We start from the raw sequence: 16,783 nt of genomic DNA, 5'->3' as shown, positions 1-16,783 counted from the left end.
ACGCTTCTTGCTGTCACTCCAGATGCTAAGTGAACATGTGGATTGGACTGAGGCATGAGATTGCATCAACTGTCCATAGTGGTAGAATTCCTGCTCCATGATTGCAGTCATGGGTTTTTTGTCTATCACATGACGGTGTATGTTTTGACTCCACAAAGTGGGAAATGATGGAGACAGGATGTTTGTGTTACTGAGTTCTGTGAAGTGGGACTATTGTCCTTTGTTTTTTTTCTCTTTGCTGTCTGCTGCTAGAAAGAGGGAGCCATTTTGCAGTGCTCCATGTGTGTTTCTATGTAAATAAAGTAGATTAGCCAAAATGCTGAGTTGCTGAGGTCTGCTATGCAAGCTGCGAAGACTCTGCGGATTCCTAAGTGTGCCAGATACATGCACACGAAAGCTTATACCAAGAACTAACTTAGTTGGTCTTTAAGGTGCTACAGGAAGGATTTTTTTTATTTTGACTATGGCAGACCAACACGGCTACCCATCTGTCATTAAAATAAGATATGTGTTCATTGACCTCTCTAAGTTTAAAATACAATGGGGCGCATGTAGATGTGCACATAGAGTTTAGAACGTTTTTAGTTGCCACTGCCCTTATGGTTCGTTTAAAAATATTTTTCTGTGAATATAAGAGGAGTTCTTTAATCTCAGTCACTGAGAAGATCATATTTGCTCATCAGTTGGGCAGCATGATGTACCCAGTTTTTAAGGGGTAATCCATTTGAGAGCTCAATCAGGCATTTTTTTGGTAGCCTAGTGTTGTCCATCTGTTGAACTCTGAACCAGTAACAGAGAATTCTTTTATCTATTTGGCTCTCTATGCTCAACATGCGAGTTTCCAACCTGACCATGACAGATTGCACGTCTACTGTATTTTTCCGTGTATAAGACAAGGTTTTTTGCTTTAAAAAATTAGGAAAAAATTGGGGGTCGTCTTGTACATGGAACTGTCACGAGTTCAGCCTACACTTGAGTAGGGCCCTGGCAGAGACATATGCCCAACTGGCATGTTCCCTCCCTCCTGGTCGATCATTCAGGAACTTCATAAGCTTTCTTCAGCCCGAACATCACAGCGACTAATGCCAACCGACATGGGCACACTTAGGGATCCACAGAGTCTTCCTTGGCATCATGCTTGGGAGCCTGCTTCCCCGCAGAAGCAGCTGCTGCCACTGAGGGGGAGCATGTGGTGCCCCAGTCACTGCCTTTGCTTCTGCACCATGGTACACTGCATGCACCTCATGCTGGAAGCGTTGAAGGCGATCGCCCCCAAAAAAGATCAACAACTTTCTGCCACCAATCATCCAGATTTTCACTTCTATTTTAGGGTTTCATTTTCTTAATTTTGGGTTAAAAAAAAATAGGGGTCATCTTATACATGGGGGCATCTTATACATGGAAAAATACGGCAGTTCAGGTTGGCCCAAAGTAGCTTAATTGTTATTGCTGCCCTCATTAGAATAAGCTGCTACTGCTCATTCTTGCCAGAAGCCTTATGACCAGGGGTCAGCAACCTTTTTCAGCCATGATCCGGTTCACCGTCCCTAAGACCATGTGGTGGGCCGGACTATATTTTTTTTTTGGGGGGGGAATGAACAAATTCCTATGCCCCACAAATAACCCAGAGATGCATTTTAAATAAAAGCACACATCCTACTCATGTAAAAACACCAGGCAGGCCCCACAAATAACCCAGAGATGCATTTTAAATAAAAGGACACATTCTACTCATGTAAAAACACACTGATTCCCGGACCATCCACGGGCCGGATTGAGAAGGCGATTGGGCCGCATCTGGCCACCGGGCCTTAGGTTGCCTACCCCTGCTTATGACCAATGTCAGCCAATGACTTCCCTCAGCTCTATAAGGTCTTTTTGCCTGTCAGTGTATAACTTCTTCCTTCCTTTTTAAAGCTACCCAAATGCTATGCTTGGTTGTTGTTGATTTAGCTTATAGTGATGGAGGAGAGGGATAGAGACAGAGGCCCTCACTCCCCACCCCATTGGTGGCAATATTTGTTTTCTTTGCTGCCAGACTTGTACGGGGTGCAATGAGTCATCCTAGATTAATGTTAATAAAACTTCAGGACATCCAGATTCTGTCATGAGCTCAATCTCTAAATTTGGCCGTTCCTGAGAAGGAATGGGTTTACTTCATTATGCTATGTCTAGACCTGACTGTTTCATCACTGGTGTGCCACTGGGGTTTGAAAAAAAGCTGCCTCCAACCCCAGGTGGTGCCACAAAAATCAGGTGGGTGCCATCTGGTGATAAAAGAGTGTCAAAATAATGGATTTTTGAAAGGGGGTGAAAATTCTTTCCCTATTGTGTGTGCAGATGTGTATGTTATTTAAGGCAGCAGTCTATAGCTGCTTAAAGAGCTATTATGTTAAAATAAATCTCAGGGAGATAAATTTATAAGAAGAAAGTAAAATGTGAAAGGTAAAAGCCAGATGGGGGAGGCATGCAAGCAGTCTTTGAATAGTTTCAGTAGACTCATTTTACTTTTCTTTCTGCCTCCAAACCAAATCTGCTGTCTATGACCTCTTCATGAGGAATGCACTCATGTATTCAAGAAGCCTACAAAACTCTGGTCATTTTAGCATTTAGGATCAATTGTTTTTTTTAATATTGTGCATGGTCACAACACAGCATGCCCTGGAACTATCTCCTACAAAATCTGCTTGATGCCCCCTGGAAACACAAGAAGTTGCCTTCTCCTAAGCTAGATCATTTGTCTGTCCAGCTTGCTCTTGTACCTCTTATACCAGGAGTAGCTACCACAATGCCCTTCAATTCCCATCAGTCCCACCTAGCATGTGCAATGGTCAGGAATAATGAAAGATGTAATCCACCCACATCTGGAGAGAACTACATTGGTCTACACTGACCGGCAACAGATTTCTGGTGTTTTAGACACTACCCAGGAGATGCCACACACCAAACCTGGGACTTTTTGCATGCAAAGCAAGTGCCCTTCCCCTTATGCTTCCTTCAAAGACCTTCTCAGATTCCAACTTTTCGACCTACTCCCCCAAGTTCCCATGGCTAACCTCCAGCCATGGGGCCCAAAGACTCCACTAATTTTGGCAGCTGTGGAGCAAAGAAATTAGCAACAGGGTAGATGGACATGGTTAAATCTCTCCACCCAGCCCAGGCCCTGTTGAGAATACAGTTGTCCCTTTCCTACTTTCCTATCCCTGATAGGGATGCAAATTGCCTCCTATCTGCACAGATCAGCTAAGGAGGACGATGACCTGTATGTCCTATATCTGTGTTAGCGTGTGTGAATGCAAGAGTGTGTGGTGGTTATACCCACCACTGGTATGTGGAGTGTTCCCAAGGGTGAATGCACCATTTGGGCCAAAAAAAATATTAAGTTACAGTAGAACAGAAGTGACTAAAGTCTGTAACCAGACCTAAGCAGTAGGCCAGCCCAAGACATTTTACTGTCTAGAGCAGCCTTTCTCAACCTGTGGGTCCCCAGATGTTGTTGAACTACAACTCCCATCACCCCTAGCTAGCACTGTCCCCTCCGGTGGTGCCAACTTCTCAAGATGATTGAGAGGGGCCAACACAATATCCTGATATCACACAACATCATGAGGAGTCAGGGGGTGGAGCCAAATGCCATCTAAATTTTGAGGGGGCCTGACTGGCACCTATGGTCTCTTCCTACTCCATGTAAAAAAAAACCTGACCAAACTGATAGTTGAATCTTACTGGTAGTATGACTATCTTATGCTATCTTAGGAGGTGCAGGGCAGGCCATGTAACACACATTGCCCTGTCTCCAATACTGCATCGCTCTTCATAATGGCATGGCTGTCATTTGACCAGAAGTTGCTGGCAATCAGAGTTGGGGGACACAAGGAAAGCGCTGCTGGAGTAGGCCAGTGGCCCATTGAGTCCAGCATTCTGTTCTCACAGTGGCCAACCAGAGGCTTATGGGAAGCCTGAAAGCAGGGTTTGATCACAATAACACTCTTCCCATTTGATATTCCCAGAAACTGGCATCTAGAGGCATGCCTGTTCTGGCTTCCCATGGGAATCAGGTTGGCCACTGCGAAAACAGCATGTTGGACAGCAAGCATTTGACTTGATCCAACAGGGCCCTGATGTTTTCATTCTACATGTAACTAAAATAATAGTCCATCTTCCTCCATTTACCACCTGCCTTGCTTTCCTCCCTTTCCTCCACAGCTTCCCCTGTTTCATATTCTAGATACATAAGCCCCTTAAGGCAGGAACTTTTCTTCCTCTGTCATAAAGGAATCTAAAATGCATTGTGAGTCCCTGTCTAGTCTCCAGGAATGAAGCTAATGTGTTTCTCGGTATCTTTTTTTTATTAATGTATGGGTTTTCCACATTTTAATGCCATTTTATGCTTTGTTACATGTCCTTAAACAGCTCTTCCATTTGCAAGCTAGTAAAAAAGAAGGTAAGAATGTGAAAGAAGCACTTAATCCCAAACTTAAACAGGCTGTTTTCTGTGGGTGTAGTCTTAGGCAGACCTAGTCACCGATTTGTAAGTGTAGTTTGGCAGCAGAATATATATTTGTATATATATGCAAATTTGTAAGAATTCTGCTTACCTTTAACCGTAACACTGTGTTGCTCATGGCACCACCCCACCGTTCCTGGAGACCCAACAGCTGAGTACCACAGCCAGTAGAAGACACAGCAGTCTCTTTCACCAACTGGGGAATTTTGAATTTGGTTTGCCTGCAAACTGATCAATAGCAGATGGATCCAGAGATTGGCACACTCAGGGAGTGGAGCTACAGAATTGACTGAGTCCCTTGGGGACTTCATTCAGGTCCACTCCCACTTGTCACCTCAGTCATCAGATCTTCCACCCATCCACCCACCCTGGAGTTGGGCTAGCCATCACTGGCGGTAGTGTGCGTTTTGACCTTGTCCACAGAACGGACACTCACTGTTTCCCTGGTGGGCATTGCTTGAGAACCATCGCTCTCCACCTCCTTCCCGGCAGCTGGACCCACAGTCGCCAGCTGATGGGAAGCTCCCCCCACCCGGTGCAGCCATGGGGGCATGACTGCCTAGCCAGAGAGCCAGGTTTTTAAAAATAGTTTCACCAGTTTAAGTCTGTGGTGTGGATGTTCCTGATGTCCCAATCTGCACAGACAGGAGAAGAATATCGTTAATACCAACCGAGGGGGTTGCAACTGCTACCGTCAATCCTCAAACAAAATAAGAGCTGGGTCATATGAAATGGAGCCTCAGTAACCTAGCATTCTGTAGTATAGTGCAGGCTATCAAATATTCCAAAGTCTTGTCCAAAATGCCTAAGTTTCATTGTTTCTAGCTTGCAACAGACGGGAATGTTTTTCGCAAGCTCCACCTGGGGAATACTTACAGCAGAGGTCATGATTATTTTAACTTCCAAATCATTTATTTGTACCCATCAAGAGTTCCCTGAAAAGCCACGCAGAGCTACTGAAGTGACAAGTAATACCCATTAACCCACGAGTGTAATATTTCACTCTGCTCTTTCTCGGCATCTTTTTAAGGTTTATGACAGCATCTGAAGAGACAGATGGCACGGCGCTAGTATCACTCAGAATGAGAAAGGGAGTACACCAAACTACTAAAGGGTGAATAAATTAGGTTCATGCAAATGTGCTTCACAAAGGTTGCAGTTTAAGGGAAAGGAAAGGAAATGGAGAGGAGTGGAGGACTCCTGAACAGCGGTGTGCTTGCTAGGTGCTTGCTAGGGAAGAGCTGTAGACCAGCATGCAGAAAGCTCCAGGTATCTCCAACTAGGTCTGGGAGACACTCTGCAGTCACTGTCCATCAGACAAGACTCCGTTTGACAGATCACTGGTGTGACAACTTGGCACAACACAGGTTCCTATGTGCCATTATAAATCTATGTGCCATTATAGATAATAGACTTAAATCAGACTTATGAAGAATTGTGTGGATGTGAGTTTGTGGAAGCACAGAGCACAGGAAGTGACAATGTTAGGCAAATTAGAACTATAGTGGATGGTCAGGAGTGAAAGGTAGAACTCAGAGCGAGTTGCTAAGGATCTTTTTCTAAACTACAGAAGAAACAAAAGGGTTGTATTGGTTTGTTTTCCAGCCCCTAAATTCAGCTATCAAAACAGGCCTTTGCTAAGGCCTTTGATGGATATTAACTCCTAGACTAGCTTTTAAGATGTAGTCAACTATGTGAATGGCTGCCATTTTTATTTGCTTGCCTGTTCATGTTTTCTGATATTATTGTGCAGAATGATGCTGTTGTAATTGTTCTCAGTTTGAGGGTTTTGGAGGGATTTTTTACCCCACCCTGGGATCACTTGTGAATAAGACCAGGTTAGAAATATTTAAAATAAATGAATAATACAAATGATCAGATGGATGAAAGTTGCAAACTCCTTTTGCAAACACCCTTGTTTATTTCAACATATCCCTTAAAATACTAAGCCTTTGCAGATGTGCCAAAGCAGTTGGAAGTAATTCTGAGGCAACACAGTGGGGCAAGGACAGGGGCACCATTGCTATCCATAGTGTAAATATTTGTTTTGAAGATTGTCCTTAATAAAGTTGTGTAGCATTTGATTGTCTCATCTGTCCATTTTAACCACTATGGTAGAATGTATTTACCTTTCAAGATTGAAAATGTAATTGGTTAGATTTTTTGGGTTGTTGTTTGGATTAGGGTCAGATTGGAAAGGCTGAACTTTGATTAGCTTAATAACCTTGTCTGTATAACAATAGAAGACCCCAATTTTACTGCACCCCCCCAAAAAAAAAAAACCCCACATACAGATCCTCTCTATATGTCTGTGCCATCATAGAGGAAAACTTAAACTGTTTCCATAGCCATTCCTCAGATTAGGAATGGGGTACTAATTCAAATCAGTTCACATTTAAAGGTGAACTTGCCAAATTTGCACTTTCGGAAACAATATGCAAACCAACTTACAATGCACACTTCTCTATCTATTGCAACGCAATTCTCCAAGTAATGTGTACAGAGATGCATATACTGGGATAAACTGTACATGCATTAGTGAAATCGTCACAAAAATACATTACATTGAAGACAATTGCTTTGCAAATAATGTATATTAGGCCAAATTATACCCCGCAGAAAGTATCTATTTACACTAAAATTCTGATTAATTTTCATAAGAACTTTTTTTAATTAAAAAAAACAACCACTAACTGGTGTGGAACAGTAGAGAACTCAACTGAAAATTTGGGACAACTCAGTTAAAACACTAAAAAAAAATTAAGGATATAAAAAATATATAAAAGCAATTTAAAAAAGAAGCCCTCTCTGCTGAGCAGCGGCAGTAGTCCTTATAAAACCTGGCTCCCACCCTGGACCAGGTGGATAGAGGCAGTAGAAGGGCCCTCAGGCTCTCAGTAGGGTGGATGGTGGCTCCTTTGTCCATCCACCCCTCTAACTCCCAACAACAGATCTCAGGTTTCAAGTGGTAGTTTAATTTGTGTCTTTGGTCTCTGTCTCAGCTTGGTCTGAGGGAAGTCTGCCTGTTCCTTGCCAGAATGGAATCCACCCCCCTGGGCCTGCAGAAGAATGCTGCCTTCTCATCTATAATTTTGAAACCTGTGATTTTAGGTTTTATATCAAGAGTTCTTTGTTTTTTATTTCAAGGCAGCTAGTTCCCTACTTGCTTTATATTGAATCCTTTGGATAAATATCTTAGGGCACTTCTTGTTGAGCACTTCCTTGAACATTCACCTTGGTTTTGAGGTAGATTAGATGACACTGACTGTTTAAGTGAGCATTCATTCCAAATTGTCTGCAGTGAGGCTAGAAAATGGTGCATCAAAACAGGAGTTGCCTGTGCTTTCCAGAACAATCTTTTTTGGGAACCAAACCTGTTGTTAAAGTTCTCCCAATCAGCTATAACCGTGCAACCTGAATTTGCTGGTATGTGATTGAATTCCACCTAAAAATATTGACATTGTGGAAGACTTGTAGCTGAGTAACAAGAATGGCCAGTCCAAGGCATTTGGTGCTTGAGATGAACCACAAAAATGTACCTTCCCTCCTCATCAAAGCTTTTGGAACTAAACAATACCCCATAAATAAATTTAGAGATAGTAGTATTGGGTCATTTCCTTAAACAAAACCATTTTGCTACCAAAACAATACACAAGCAATCATGAAGGACTAGCAATTGAACGAAATGCCATCATAGATATGCTAAATTCGGGGGCTACTCTCAGTTTGTATAAATGCATAAATCAGAGGGTTTAGTGAGAACTGAAAATAATGGCTTCTTAAATTATTTTGCAATATTTTCTCTCTTTGTGCATTAAATGTTTCTCTCCTCCCCATTTCCCCCTGACCCTGCTTTTACTTGTTCCTAATAGAGACTCAAGGAGCTGAAACAGAGGGAGTTTGCCCGAAATGTAGCTTCCAAATCAAGAAAAGATGAAAGGAAGCAAGAAAAAGCCCTTCAACGCTTACACAAGTTAGCTGAACTGAGAAAAGAAGCTGTGTGGTGAGTGAAAAGTTATTGAAAGGTAAAAAGTACAGGGAAAGGGGAAAGAATATTCCAGATGACATGATGTGGCAGAATGCCCCATGACTATTAAGATCTCAAACCAGAACAAAGTAGCTATATATATTTGGCACTCTCTGAACTGTATGTTGCAATTAGATGTGGCACCATGCAAAGAAATAAATGTTTTAACATTACTTTTTCAACAGAGCTAAAATGACAAGTATTTGAGTTAAAAACATGTCCTATATATATTTAATAAATCAGGCTTAGCAGTAGAAAACATTAGGAAACTAGGTCAGTCATTTGAATTTTGACAGGACACCACTGATGAAGAAAGGAATACGCTGGCTTGCTGCTAGTCTACGCAATATTGCACAACCCAGTTCAATTCTGTAGTATTCATTCTGAAATTTGGGTCCTGTTCTGCTTTAAGCAGTTTATTGATAGCAAATGTCCCATTGTGCAAGCAGATATGAACTTAGCTTCTTCAAAGTCAAATCACTGGACACTTTAGTTGTCTACTGGACCAATGTTGTCTACTCTGATGGACTACAGGTCTACAGAGTCTCTGGCAGAGATCCATCCCACCACCTGCTACCTGGTGATATTATCACAGAATCATAGAACTGTAGAGTTGGAAGGTACCCTAAGGGTCATCTAGTCCAAGCTCCTGCAATGCAGGAATCTCAGCTAAAGCATCCATGACAGATGGCCATCCAACCTCTGCTTAAAAACCTCCAAGGAAGGAGAGTCCACAGCCCCCTGAGGGAGTCTGTCCCACTGTCGAACAGCTCTTACAGAGAGAGGAGGTTCCAGTGGTTGAGTCAAATCCTGCAAAGGAATTTGCCCATGTAAAAAAATCTTCAGGGTCCGAGGGGAAAAGTGGGTGCTACAGTGGGAACTGTCGCGAATTCTTCACACTGATTTAGCAGAAAAGCTCAGAGTTCCAGGTTCTTCAGTGCAGTATTATTTATTGTGAGCTATATAGACAAATGTGGGCTATGGGTGGCGCTGTGGGTTAAACCACAGAGCTTAGGACTTGCTGATCAGAAGGTCGGCGGTTTGAATCCCCGTGACGGGGTGAGCTCCCGTTGCTCGGTCCCAGCTCCTGCCAACCTAGCAGTTCAAAAGCACGTCAAAGTGCAAATAGATAAATAGGTACCACTTCGGTGGGAAGGTAAACAGCATTTCCGTGCGCTGCTCTGGTTCGCCAGAAGCGGCTTAGTCATGCTGGCCACATGACCCGGAAGCTGTACCAATAAAGCAAGATGAGCGCCGCAACCCCAGAGTCGGCCACGACTGGACCTAATGGTCAGGGGTCCCTTTACCTTTACCCTTACTGTATATACAAATATCTACAGAAGCAGTTCATACAGTCAGACAGAGTACCTGGCTGCACCTTAAGTCAAATAGGAAGACTCTTTCTCTCCGACCACACTCCTCTACACCACCACCTTTACTGCTGGACAGGTTTCCCTTTTAAACCGATGACAGCCAATCAACTGTCAGCACATTACTGCTGAGTCATTCTGACCCAGCACCTCCATAGAAAGTATTGCAGGCTGATTGCATCAGCTAGCAAACTCAAGCCTGCAGACTTACTACCTCACACAGCATTCTGTGGATCCCAACAGGAAGATGCTGATCACTGTAGACTGATGGCAGAACATCCCTAATTTTCCTAATTTTCTCTCCCCCTCTCCAACCCTCAATCAGTACTGCTGGGAACATGCAGAGTAACAAGCAGATGATCTGGTCCAACACACATTTCTATCATTGGTAGCCTCCCAGCATCCTTTATCACTAGTAGCATTCCATCTTTCATCTCAGTTTGCAAACATCCATATTGCTCTCCCATCTGGGATTGCATGAAGCCATTGTAGACATTGAAATATGTGTAGCAGCAATATAAGGATATGCTGGGTGGGAAGAACGAAGTCAAACATTTTATTGCATTAAGCAACCGCTTCTCAGTGTCACAAACCATATATACTGTGGAAACGGCAAACAGAGGACCCCTTATGGCTGCTGCTTTATGTCACACTTTAAATGTGCTATTCGTGTTACAACTTTTATTGAGGTGTGTTCACACATTCAAACTGCTAATAGCATTCACTTCATCACCACAAATCATTGCTCTTAGCACATTCTAAATTGATTGGCTACCATTATGAAGTATTTTCTTGTTGCGCTGACAGGCAATTATGTGTGATGACTGAAGTCCTATATTTTCCTTCATTTCTGACATTTTTTAAAAGAGTAAACATGGGTTTTTTTAGTGGACTTCCAAGTGGAGAGATCTGAATTGTCATGCAAAACTGCTCTGAGATTTACTGCGTTGATAAGAAAGAACAGCTCTCTAAGACAGAGCCAATAACATACTGTACCTCACGACCAGGGGGAGCACTGACAAAAAATAATCTGAAAGGCTTGAGTACCCAGCAATGCATCCTCCAGATGTTGTCTAGGTGCCATGAGACCCAGACAGCACAGCCAATGGTCAAGGATGATGGGAGTTGTAGTACTGCAACATCTGACTGGAGATCATCACATTGGCTCACCCTGATTTAAGATAAATGTCATCTGACCACTTTTTCAAAAATATAGATCCGAGAACTGAGAATTTGGGTTATCAAGTGTTTTTTTTATATAAATATTTTTATTAATGTTATAAAACAAAATTATAGGAACATAACACACATTTTCTCACAAATACATTCTTTTTGGACTTCCCTCAGCTCTTCTGACAATCCTCCGTTTTGATTATTTCTTACACATTTCCTGATTTTATATTGCCTTATAATAATAACCTCCCCCCTACTCCCTTTTTTACAATATTTCCAATATTAATTTTTCACAGAGCTTCCTGCAAACCAACAAACGTTGTTTGTTCATCGCATATACTTTTCAAATAATCTACAAATTTACTCCAGTCCTCGGTGAACTTATGGCCCCGTCAGTTTCGGATCTTTCCTGCTAATTTGTCAAGTTCTGCATAGTCCATTAGTTTCATTCTCCATTCTTCCATCGTTGGTAATTCTTCTTGTTTCCATTTTTGGGCCAGTAATATCCTTGCAGCTGTTACCACATATAAGAAAAGCTTACATTCTTTTTTATTTATTTCATTTCCTACCATACCTAACAGAAATGCCTCTGGTTTCTTTACAAATGTATATTTCAACATTTTTTTCAATTCATTATATATCATTTCCCAGAAGCATTTCACCTTTTTACACTCCCACCACATATGATAAAATGTTCCCTCTTTTTCTTTACATTTCCAACATTTGTTACACACTTTATACATTTTTGTTAACTTTACTTGTGTGATAGAATTTGGGTTATCAAGTGTTAGTTGTAATTCCTATGAATTATATACCCCTTTATACTCTTTTGACAGTTATCACAACCATTTCACAGGTTGGCAACTGACACTGAGGTATATTCATAGATACCCAGCTTGCTGAGCAGCGTCTTGAATCTATATTTCCCAAGACCTTTTCCCAAATCCTGCCTGCCGGCCTATACTTCTTAATCACAGCTTTTGTTTCTCATCAGAACTGACTAATAACCCCCTGAAAATAGTAACGTTTCCTATTTCCAATTAATGGGTGGCATGACTCACTTCCTTAAGATATCCCTTTAAATCGTCGTCGTCCTCATCATCATCATCCTTGTCCTATGGTTGCATTCAGCACCCCTGCTCCCCTCAATTCTGGATTTGAAGAATAACCCATCAGGGATATTTGTAGATAAAGCAATTAATCACAGAAAGGCAAAATGAGTGACCTTATAGTCTTCTTCCAGACCCAAGACTCTGCAATGAATTGGCTGCAGACCATGAACAATTCAAACTAGAAATAATTTAAGCCCTGTAGGGTACTGTACAGCTGAAACAGTTTAAATCCAAAAACTCTGATTTAGCATGTTGCCGGTTGGGGTGTGTGTTGTTATTATTTTACCCTTACTCCTCAGGCCTTTGTAACCTTTAAATAACTCACAGCCAGAGGTCCGTATCCAACTCCTCATGCTGTGCTAATGATCAGATTATACCTAATGGTATATTTATTAATGGCGGTGCTTCGGAGAGAGAGGAGGACAATAGATCAGCCTATGTGTATACATATCTGAAATTGCAAGCTGGACCCCTGGGGTACTGTATACATTTAGATACTGCTATAAATGTTTTAGAAATACAGCTAAGAGCTCTACATGCTACATCAGAGAAAATGCAAACCTGTCTGGTATAGGGTAGCTGTGCTCGGAGAGCAACTATTTAAAATGACCATGGGGGGTTCCATACTTATCTTCACTCAACAACTCGTGTGTCAAATAAGATGTGTTTAAAAGTCATTCCAAAATTGCTAGCGCAACATGCATTCCCAAAATGTCATTAAAAACACAGGGGAGGGGGGGTTGCCGATCAGTGGCAGGGGCCATGCTTTGCATACACAAAGCTGCAAGTTCCGTTGTAAGCATTTCCGACGAAATGATCAAGGATAGCAAGACTGTCTGAGAGGCCCTGGAGAGCTGCTGTCAGTTGGGCTTTCCACCAAATTGCACACAAAGTGAAATTTGAGACAAATGCGGAAGATCTTGTTCAGTCAAAAGATCTGAAGATGTTTCGAGGGAAGCTAAAATAATTCTGGCAGGTGGGATTTTATAGAGTAGGGAAATTAGTGCCCTATCCTAGGCATGGTGCTTTGGCTCATTATAATAAAGTCCTGTGCCATATGATGTCCAAGTGCCCCTATTTTCCAGGTACAGTCCCTGGTTTACAGAAGCTGTCCCAGTTTTTGATTTGATCCCAGAATGTCCCTATTTTCCTTAGGGTGTCCCTATTTTCAACAGTGAAATGTTGGACAGCATGCTGTACAAATTAAAGATTAAAGAGATTTTGACATATAATTTATGCCAAGCTCACAACCTACACATGCAGAAAGGAGACTTGAGGCATAGAATAGGTTAAAGGATGTATTTCTTAAAATGTTAACAGAATGGAGGATATGCATTCCAAGCAAACAAGTCAACCCAATCAAACAAATTCAGATTTAACAGACAGGTGAGGACTTTGTCAAACTCTGACAGGTAAATCCTCACCCAGTCTGGACATGAGCTGCAGCCTTGCACTGTGGCTCCCCAGCTAAGGTCAGTGAATAAAAGACTCCCTCTTCATCAGAAAAACCTTGTGTATGGTACCCACAAGTGCATGCAGACTGTGCAGCATTCACCTGTGTGTGTACTCCAGGCCTCAAGGGACACTCCTCCAAGCCCTCCATGTACAATGTAGCAGCTGGTCCCTGAAGAGTGTCCCTAGCCCAATACTGCCTCCATAAACCTAGGCTTTGCACCCAGCTTTCTTATCTACCCAGACTCAATGTCATACTGGCAAGAAAGCCACACCTCTCCCTGAATGCCAATCAAATTTACTCAACAGTGTGAAGTGGGGGGGGGGAGAGGCCCTAACAAAAAAAAAATCCTACTCAGCCCTGGGTGATTAGCCTATAATGCCAATATTGCATAAAGGGTACCAATGGGCAAACAGGAGGGGGTCTGAAGGAGGAGCTACCTTAAAACCCCCTTCCAGACCACCTCCTATTTGCCCACTGATACCATGTGACCAAGCCCCTCTCCCCTCCCCATGGGAGTGGCAGGCCTTGCATTTATTTCTTGAAGGGAAGGGTGGGAGCAAACATGCCCTGCAGAATTGCCACACTGATGTTTACCAAAATATACATACTTGAGAGACAATAAATCCCTAGTGTTATGATTCACAGCTGCAATATGGATTTTCATAAATATGTGGAATGGGATTCGCTTAAGAAACTCCATCAGGAGAAGCCATGTACAAGGACTTCTGATTGAGCCATGGGGTTCCACCATCCCTCAAAGAATGACTTGATGGGTTGTCAGGAGAACCCACAGAACAATGGGGAGGAAGGAGAGACGGGATTGTCCCATCTGGCTAATTGAAATACTTGCAAAGACAGAACGTTTGCAAGAGAGCAACACTGAATTCCACCTTTATTGATCAGTGGGGAGAGGGGTGCTTACATGTAAATTAGGTCTGGTTCATTCACACATTCAACTGTAGCATGTAGGTGTCATGTTCACTGAGAAATAGGTAAAAGTCCCAGGTTCACACACATTCTTCTCACTGAACCTTCACCAAATGTGAAGTCCCACTCATGTAAAGTACCAGTTTCCATTTCCCCAAGCACAATGAACAGATAGCCTTAATTTAGTGTACTTGTGTGTAGGGCTCTGTTCATGCTGAAGGCTCTCCCCACGATGGTGGAAGACACTCCAGTCCAAGGTTGGCAGGGGTGGGCCAGTGTGTGTGTGAACCAGACCCAAAGTTGCCATTATGTTTCTCCTAAAGAAAAATTCAAGACAAATTTTGTCATTCCAGCGTAATGGTGTGGAAGACCCATAGAAAACTTCCAGCTGCAATTCTGTCCTTGTCACTTTCAAATAATTGTCTAGTTCAGTGGTATAGATGTCTTCCTGACTTCTTTGTAAGAGAATAAGAACAGAAGGGAGCTGGAGAATAAATGACCAGAAAGAGACATGGTGTCTTATTCTCTCCCCCGCCCTTTGTTCTTTTCTTTTTCTTTTTCTTTTTTATTTCCAGAGAATAGAACCACATCAGGCCAAATGAAACCCTTGGCATCTGACTATGTGCTCATTTCCTCCCAGGACACAGAGCTGTTATATAAAGTGTGGTTTGCCATATTGAATGAGAATGGGTGGGAAACATGGAAATTGTTTTTGTTTGTTTTGCATACTTCACAGCATGGAAGAGTTCTAAGACCTATCTATTAATACATTTCTTCCATTTTTTAAAAAGAGGCATTGCTTTAACCACAGTGTTAATTAGAACCATATAACTGTAAAGTTGGAAGGGACCCTGAGGATCATCTTGTGCAACCCCATGAATAGGCAGCTGTCCCATATGGGGATCGAACCTGCAGCCTTGGTGTTATCAACAGACTCTAACCAGCTGAGCTTATCTAGTCCATGCTTTGGCAAAGGGCCCTCTGCCAACTCTAGAGACCACTGCCTGGGTTCATCCTCCTCCTCCCTCCTGCTGTTGCCTCCCCTCTCCAGCAAGCACTGAAAGAAGGAGAAATTGCTTTCAATCTCTCTTTGGGCAGCTGCACATCGTGAGCCCTAAGAAAGGCAAGCAAATGGGGGAAGCAGCAAGAAAGCAAAAGACGGTAGCTCCCACTTATGACATCTAGATCAGGTGCCTCCTAGACACTTGATCAGTGGCGGAGGGAAGGGGGCAGGCGGAGGTCCGCACCAGGTGCCATCCCTAAGGGGGTGACAAGAAGGCACCCTGCCTTGGGCTCGCCGCCCGCCATCGCACCACCCGCTGCCGTGTGAGAGGGAAACAGCCCGGTGGCGCATGCTATGTACTGCGCATGCGTCGCCGGGCAGTTTGCCCCGCCCCCGACACCCCACACCGGGTGCCGGTTACCCTTCCTTCACCCCTGCACTTGAGCAGACATTGATGGTGCTATAAACCAAATGGAAGCCTATTTTGTTTTTGTTTTTTTATAAATATTTTATTAAGTTTTCACAATAAAAGACAAAGAAAATACAAAATCACAAAAAATACAATACAAAAATACAGACATTAAGCACATCAAAAGAAAAAGAAAAAAAGATAAAAACACATATAATAACAAAAAACAAAAAATCCCTCTTTCTTAATTTCTCATCTTCCATTAGCTTATTTTCCGGACTTCCTCACATCTCCCGTTCTTGTATCCCTTTTTTTAAAAATTAATTCAGCAAATTCATATCCTATTAATTTATCTGTTGTTAATCCAATCTTACATTTTACTTTGTTGCTAAAACCCCTGCGATTCATTTCAATGTCCTTAACATTCATAAATTTTACAATATTTCTGCAAATAAATTTTAAATTTCTTCCAATCTTCCTCCACTGTCTCCTCTCCCTGGTCTCAGATTCTGCCAGTCAAATGGAAGCCTATTTTGGCATTAAGCCAAAGGTAGGCCACCTAAGGCCTGGGGGCTGAATGCAGCCTAATTGCCTTCTAAATCCGTCCCGTGGACGGTCTGGCAATCAGCAAGTTTTTACATGAGTAGAATGTGTCCTTTTATTGAAAATGCATCTCTGGGTTATTTTGGGGGCATAGGAATTTGTTCATATATTTTTTTCCAAAATATAGTCCAGCCCACCACATGGTCTGAGGGATGGTGGACTGGTCCACAGCTGAAAAAGGTTGCTGACCCCTGAT

At 42.5% G+C, this 16,783-nt stretch overlaps 1 protein-coding gene across 1 annotated transcript in view; it reads left to right on the top strand.

Annotated features, from left to right (window-relative positions):
* The window catches only part of ZNF804A (zinc finger protein 804A), a 197,667-nt gene that overhangs the window by 176,598 nt on the left and 4,286 nt on the right, over positions 1-16,783 (top strand). Inside the window, exon 3 of the mRNA XM_082200772.1 lies at positions 8,380-8,510. Within this exon, the coding sequence (XP_082056898.1) occupies positions 8,380-8,510 (131 nt within the window). The remainder of the gene's footprint in view (positions 1-8,379; positions 8,511-16,783) is intronic.

This window comes from Podarcis vaucheri, assembly GCF_965113315.1.
Source record: "Podarcis vaucheri genome assembly, chromosome: 1".
NCBI classification, from domain to species: Eukaryota; Metazoa; Chordata; class Lepidosauria; order Squamata; family Lacertidae; genus Podarcis; species Podarcis vaucheri.
Note: the sequence above shows the minus strand (reverse complement) of the source record. Positions and strands in the feature narration are given on the sequence as shown.